Source organism: Dendropsophus ebraccatus, chromosome 1, assembly GCF_027789765.1.
Source record: "Dendropsophus ebraccatus isolate aDenEbr1 chromosome 1, aDenEbr1.pat, whole genome shotgun sequence".
NCBI classification, from domain to species: Eukaryota; Metazoa; Chordata; class Amphibia; order Anura; family Hylidae; genus Dendropsophus; species Dendropsophus ebraccatus.
Genome location: NC_091454.1, coordinates 210,257,426 through 210,264,480, shown reverse-complemented (window position 1 = coordinate 210,264,480; position 7,055 = coordinate 210,257,426). Strand labels below are relative to the sequence as shown.

The following is a 7,055-nucleotide window of genomic DNA, read 5'->3' as shown; positions in this document are numbered from 1 at the left end:
AAGTGCAGGCAGCCGCCTGGCTCTGGGCAGACGGGTGTTCATGTGGTTACAGCGATGATGACATCTAGTGGGCTAAACCCATAGAAAGAGGAAACCGCAAAATCGGAAAAAAAAGAGATGTGAATCAGAACATCAGGAGACGTGTGACCAGCTGTCATCGGGTCTTTATATGAACCTTACTGGGCAATATCATATTACTACAGGTCACATGAAACTTAGAAGACGAGCCCATAGATTGTTAAATTGCACCTGACTTAAAGGGGTTATCCAAGGAAAATCTTTTTCTTTCAAATCAACTAGTGCGAGAAAGTTGTATAGATTTGTAATTTACTTATTTAAAAATCTCCAGTCTTCCAGTACTTATCAGCTGCTGTATGTCATGCAGAAAGTGGTGTATTCTTTTCAGGCTCACACAGTGCTCTCTGCTGCCACCTCTGTCCATGTCAGGAACTGTCCAGAGCAGGAAAGGTTTTCTATGGGGATTTGCTGCTGCTCTGGAACGTTCCTGACATGGACAGAGGTGGCAGCAGAGAGCACTGTGTGAGACTGGAAAGAAAACACCACTTCCTGCAGGACATACAGCAGCTGATAAGTACTGGAAGACTGGAGATTTTTAAATAGAAGTAAATTACAAATCTATATAACTTTCTGAAACCAGTTAATTTGAAAGAAAAAGGTTTTTGCCAGAGTACCCCTTTAAAGAGTACATGGATTGAATACCATTATATAGACTGCACACAGACAGGGATGTAGATATAGGGGGGCAGAGGTAGCAGCTGTATATGGGCCCCCAAAGACCACATAAGGCTGGGCTCACACTATGTTTTTGCAATCTGCTTTTTTTAAAACATACACAACAATAAGGTCAAGTAAGTTTTTGTGTACATAAAAAAAACCAAAAAACAGATTTGTTTAATTCTTTTTTTTACAATGGAAAAACGGATGGAAAAAAAAACAGATTGCATAAACGTAGTGTGAACCCAGCCTGTCATTTATTATGGAGTCTAAAACTGGCGATTTTTCTGCAGTTATTCATCTGTTTTTTTTATCCAGCTAAATAGGACTGATTTAACAAAATTTGTGAATAGAACATTCACAAAAAATTGGGCAAATTTATTCACCTGGTACTGACCACCAGGTCAGTTTGTGCAACTTGTGCAAATTATAAATTGGGCGCAAATCTCGGATTATGTGAAGTTTTGAGGGAATATTCAAAACTGGCAGAGTTTAAAAAAAAAAAAAAAAAAAGTACAGTATTTAAAAAATCTACGCACCTCAAATACTGGTTCATAAATGGAACTTAGATAAAAAAATCCAATTATTTACGTAAAAATCGGCGCAGAGCCCTTGATAAATTTCCCCCAATATGTTCTATAAATGGCACATGGGTGGTCACACATTCAGCTCTGGTGTCTACGAGCCATCACCTCCCAATAGTGGATGAGTGGGCCCATAGCTCTGTTCTTCCTCAGTGGACGAGTGGCCCATAGCTCTGTTCTTCCTCAGTGGACGAGTGGCCCATAGCTCTGTTCTTCCTCAGTGGACGAGTGGCCCATAGCTCTGTTCTTCCTCAGTGGACGAGTGGCCCATAGCTCTGTTCTTCCTCAGTGGACGAGTGGCCCATAGCTCTGTTCTTCCTCAGTGGACGAGTGGCCCATAGCTCTGTTCTTCCTCAGTGGACGAGTGGCCCATAGCTCTGTTCTTCCTAAGTGGACGAGTGGCCCATAGCTTTGTTCCTCCTTAGCTTCCTCCTCGTTCTTGAATAGAACATCTGAACTACAAACTGAAATTCTGGAACAGATATATAGGGTTCAGGGCTGTGATACCTACATTCTGAGTTGGTTGGTTTTTCACAGTTAGGAGCCATCCTTCGGGAATAAAAGCCTCTTACACACCGGCCAACTCTTGGGTGAATGAGGTTTCGTAGGATCGATCAGTCCCGATAATTGACCAATGGAAAATGGTAAACGATTTGGTGACAAACGAAAAAGCCCTCATTGTTATAGGCGGCATCTGTGTACACAGGGGATGTGCGGCTGGCAATGATGAAGTCAAAGGCCGCAGAAAGATTTCCTAACTCTGCTTTAAACAAAGCTTAAAGGGGTATTCCACTCAAACATAACTTTTGATATGTTGCTGCCCATGGTGAGACTAACAATTCCTTCCATACAATACATATATTACCTAGTCAGTCTCCTTCCCCAGTTCTGAGCTTCTGCTTTCTGCTGAAGATACAAAAATTTGTGTGTGAGCTTTTCTCTCTGTCTCCCCCTCCCTTTTGAGATGACTGATGTAACAAGTCCCTGGCAGGCTTTATCTGCAACATTGTAGCTTCTTTGTATTGCTGGGAGGGTTAATCTGAGGTCAAGTTGCTGATGAACTCAATATCATTAACCATCCAGCATTACAAATTTGCTACAAATGTTGCAGATAGAGCCTGCCAGGGACTTGTTTACATCAGCCGTCTCTGAAGGGAGGGGGGGGGGGGGAGACAGAGAAAAAGATCACACCCAGATTTTTGTGCTTTCAGCAGAATCAACTCAGGACTGGAGGAAGGAGACTGAATAGATATCACTACCCCGAGTGTAATGATCTCTCTTCCCCTTGGTGGCGCGACCCCATTACAATCGAGTCTGGCCGCATTATTGAGGGGAGGGGGTACTGGGCCGGTGCACATGAAGAAAACAGCGTCTATCACGGGAAGCGGGCGGCATTTTGTTCTGTGTAATTGCAGGCAACGTTCGAAAAATCGTTCGTGTCGTTGATCTAGACCTAAAAATGTCGTTAATCGTTTGCTGTAATTCCACATTCGTTTGCTGTAGTTCCGCATTGTCCATTGTTTTGCTGGGATCAGAAGGAATAAACGATCATAGTAACAATCACAATAACAATAGTAATAACGATTGTAACTAACGACCATCGTTCTCGGTAATATGGTGAACGATTTCAGGTTACCGATAAACAACCTAGTTTGCGATCGTTTATCGTTCGTCGTTAAAAGTCGCTCCGACATACAGTATCTGAAGTAGAATGCCATAATGGACCCAATAAGATTGAACCTATATAGGACAGCGATCTCCACCATTCCATGTCTATGGTAACGCACCAGTCTGATATTTCACAGACCGCAATCCCACAGCTTTGTTTTAAACCACCATGTTCTGCTGTCACGGCAGGAAACACAACTCTGAACCATAGACCTCTATTCTTCCTTCATGTTATACTCTACCTCTCCTATACCAGATACACAGGAAATCCACAAGCTTACACCCTACTGCAACATTTCCTAACCCACCATGGAATTTATGGCCTCATAAATAAGATACATTACTGTACTGATTCTAACGTTCAAGCATCTCTATACTACAGAGCTGCCCTTCATAATTCAACCTTAGAAACTAAATCCTCCAGTATTCCCAGAGTGTTTAGTTTCTGCACAAAGTTTCAGTGATTTGCATTCTGGGAGATGTCAACTTTACCCCATGAAGTGGTGAAAGTGTAAGGTAGGAAAACTGAGCCAAGCCTACTGATCTGGTACAATTCCAGAATTATAACTATAGATAAAGTAACAAAACCAAGCACAGTGTCCACATACAGTACCAGAATAAAGCTTTCAGCATAGGTATGGTACTAGAATAACACTTCCAGCATAGGTATGGTACCAGAAAAATGCTTCACGCACAGATATGATACCAGAATAAAGCTCCCAGCATAGATATATTACCAGAATAACGCTTCCAGCATAGATATGGTACCAGAATAAAGCTTCCAGCATAGATATGGTACCAGAATAAAGCTTCTATCATAGATAATGTACCAGTATAAAGCTCCCAGCATATATATGGTACCAGAGTAAAGCTTACAGCACAGATATGGTACCAGAATAATGCTCCCAGCATAGATATGGTACCAGAATAAAGCTTACAGCACAGATATGGTAAAAGAATAAAGCTTCCAGCATAGATATGGTACCAGAATAACGCTTCCAGTATAGATATGGTACCATAATAACGCTTCCAGCATAAATAATGCACCAGAATAAAGCTCCCAGCATAGATATGGTAGCAGAATAATGCTTACAGCACATATATGGTACCAGGATAAAGCTTACAGCACAGATATGGTACCAGGATAAAGCTTACAGCATAGATATTGTACGAGAACCAAGCTTCTTACCCTAGGTAAAATATTAAAGCATTGCTTACATCATGGATATGGTAACAGAACAAATCTGACTGCCTAGATATGGTATCAGAACCAAGCTTACGGCATGGCAATGATTACATTTGAAAAGGGTGTCCAAAAGTTTGTTTTTATAAATATCTGCATGTACCATGGTGGACAAGGAGCCATTAGGGAGGTACCTAATGTAAAATTTAAAATACTCAATTTTGATCGGTAAGAGACTGGGTGCTTCAACCCCCACTAGTCACTATAAGGAAGGTTGGCAGCTCAGCTCGGAGACTGGTGTGATTGATATATGTATTCTGAGGGCGCTTAGCTGAATGCTGCACTCCTGGCGGTCTCATCCTCAGAACAGCTCCTACAAAGAAATATTTTGAACATACGATTTCATAACTAAACTGTAGAGCAGTGTTGTACATCTCATCTCCAAGCCCATGCTATATGTGAAAACAAGACATTGCGGGTAAATGGATCATTACTGCAGGAAGCTCAAAAACTAAAAGGAAAATGCCCCTCCACATCCATAACACTGCCACCCTTGTCCATAGGCTGAGCCTGGTATTGCAGCTAACCCCCATTCTAGACAATGCTGTAACACCAAACACAGCCTATGTGCAGTCTCAAAAGCCACATACATTCCTATTTACAGTGAAACACTTGCAATAATTTTGCCATTATAGTTCCCCTTTCCCTACTTCTCTTAAAGGGGTATTACCATATCTGCTTGTTATCCTACCACCCAACAGTAGTATATTCTGTCCATTCAAGGTCCAGATCAGGGAATGTCGGCAAGTAGGATGGTAAAATGAGAGGAAATTATTTTATTTGAAGGCATCCTGGTATAAAGCAGCATCACACATACAGTATTTACAGGAGACGTACGGGGGGCGTCTCTCATGATGACTTTTTCTTATGTTTGAAGGCTTTCCCCTTCGGACCCCCAGTTTTATGTCCTCCAGTAAACTTGCCCTTCTTCCCCCTCTTTGCATCTCTGGAATTGAATGCTCCCGGCTTCTTAGATCCCATCTGGTGCGGCTTCTTCCCCTTACCAATGGGGCGTTTATTTGGGGATCGGCCATCAGGGTTCCTAAAAGATTTCTGTCCCTTTTTATTACCAGGACGGGGGGATTGTCCCAGTTTATTACCAGGACGGGGGGATTGTCCCAGTTTATTACCAGGACGGGGGGATTGTCCCTTTTTATTACCAGGACGGGGGGATTGTCCTTTGGGGGTCTTAGGTCCTTTGTGTGGGGAGAATTTGTTTTGATGTCCGCTGGAGGACGAGGACGCCTCCTTCTGATTCACAGGGCCTTTAGATTTTTTAAACTTCTTCTGAGGAGGTCCGGATCTGTGTCTTGGTGCTGACTTTCCTCTTCTGCCATGAAGGAACAGATCTGCGAGAGGGAAGAAGAAAGGAAGAGTCATGAACACTGTATCTATCCTGGAGCTTTATGTGGCCCATCCCTATGGACCATCATGTAAGGTTACACTGGGCCCAGAGAAGAGAGGACAGAGATGATGCCGGTAGGCTGCCCATATACATTACACATTCCCTCCATCCCTGTAGGGTGGGAGAAGCTCATCCGTAATGGCTCTCTAGTCTGGTTCATACATTAGACCTGCATTACTGTGCCCTACCATACAGCCCTATAGAAGCCGTACCTTTATCTGGTTCCTCCCCGACGGCCTGTCTGTAATATTCTGCATCATCATCATCTGACACATCCGCAGGGTTTTGTTCACCAGAAGCCCCGGGGTCCTCCACTTCATCGTCTTCTTCATCTTCTGGTTGCTTTCTTTTCATTCCTGCCAAACTGCGCTTCCTGGGAGTGAAGTAACAAGTGTCGGGGTTTATATACTGGTCAGGTGATAGGATAAAGGTTTAAAGGGGCTGTCCATCCCATGGGTGTCATCCGTACATGCTGGTGCACCAACATTTCACATACATTCTTATTGATGTCAGCCAGTCATCCATAGTAAGGAAAGACATAGGAGACTGGAGCAAAATACAAGCTTTTCTGATGGTCCTATAGACTAAAGGGGCATGTGTGTGAGCTCTTTAAGATAAAAGCCACATGAGTGAATGGGTAGTAAATGTCTGATCACTGTGGCCCTATGGTCAATAGATTGGGGTTCCCAAGTCCTCTCTTTCTCCTCTCTGCATAACTGCGGTGGGGAGGAGTTTATACAGTGCTGCCCCAATCAATGTCTATAGGGTTGATAGAAACAACAAAAAATGGTGCTGCAATAGAGGACTGTGACAGCTTTGGGGGGGTCACATGCAGGATCATTTCTTCTCAGACACATGGCCTGTTGTGTTGGCTGAATGGCAAAGGTATATGGGGTCCAATATTTCCCAATTCCCCGAACAGGGAAATATGATGCCTACAGATCCAACAAGTAGGTGTGGAGGCTATGAATAGAGAGGCCCCCACCGTAGGACATGGGGGATGAAGCCCACTGCTCACACTCACTTATTCTCGTCTTTCATCTCCTTCTTGCGCTGCACGTCCTGCTCCTGTTTTTTCTTCCTCTCGCTCTTCTGTTTCAGCTTCTTCTCTCTACGATCTAACATGGCCTTGATCTCCTCCTCCGTCTTCTGGACTGAAATGAGAAAAAGGGAAACTGTAGACAAGGCGGCCATGGTGAATAGACAAGGAAGCTGCGGCATCCATGATGGATGGCACCCGACAACAAGCTGCCATCTCAGTGTCATTGTGTGTGTGAACATTACCCGGTGGAGCTCTAAGCTCCTCCCATTTGGCTCTAGGGCCTGTTTTCCATTTACTATAAACTTCCTTTATTCTGGCAACCACAGGACCCAAAGTAGTGACATATGATCAGACGCCCAGACTGGCAGTAATGTGCGC

At 43.6% G+C, this 7,055-nt stretch overlaps 1 protein-coding gene across 1 annotated transcript in view; it reads right to left on the bottom strand.

The window, feature by feature from the left end:
* Nucleotides 1-4,982: 4,982 nt before the first annotated feature.
* The window catches only part of PPAN (peter pan homolog), a 13,527-nt gene continuing 11,454 nt past the window's right edge, over nucleotides 4,983-7,055 (bottom strand). The window contains exons 10-12 of the mRNA XM_069946346.1: nucleotides 6,660-6,789; nucleotides 5,848-6,008; nucleotides 4,983-5,579 (exon numbers count right to left, since the gene is read on the bottom strand). Of these exons, the coding sequence (XP_069802447.1) occupies nucleotides 5,080-5,579; nucleotides 5,848-6,008; nucleotides 6,660-6,789 (791 nt within the window). The 3' untranslated portion in view covers nucleotides 4,983-5,079. The remainder of the gene's footprint in view (nucleotides 5,580-5,847; nucleotides 6,009-6,659; nucleotides 6,790-7,055) is intronic.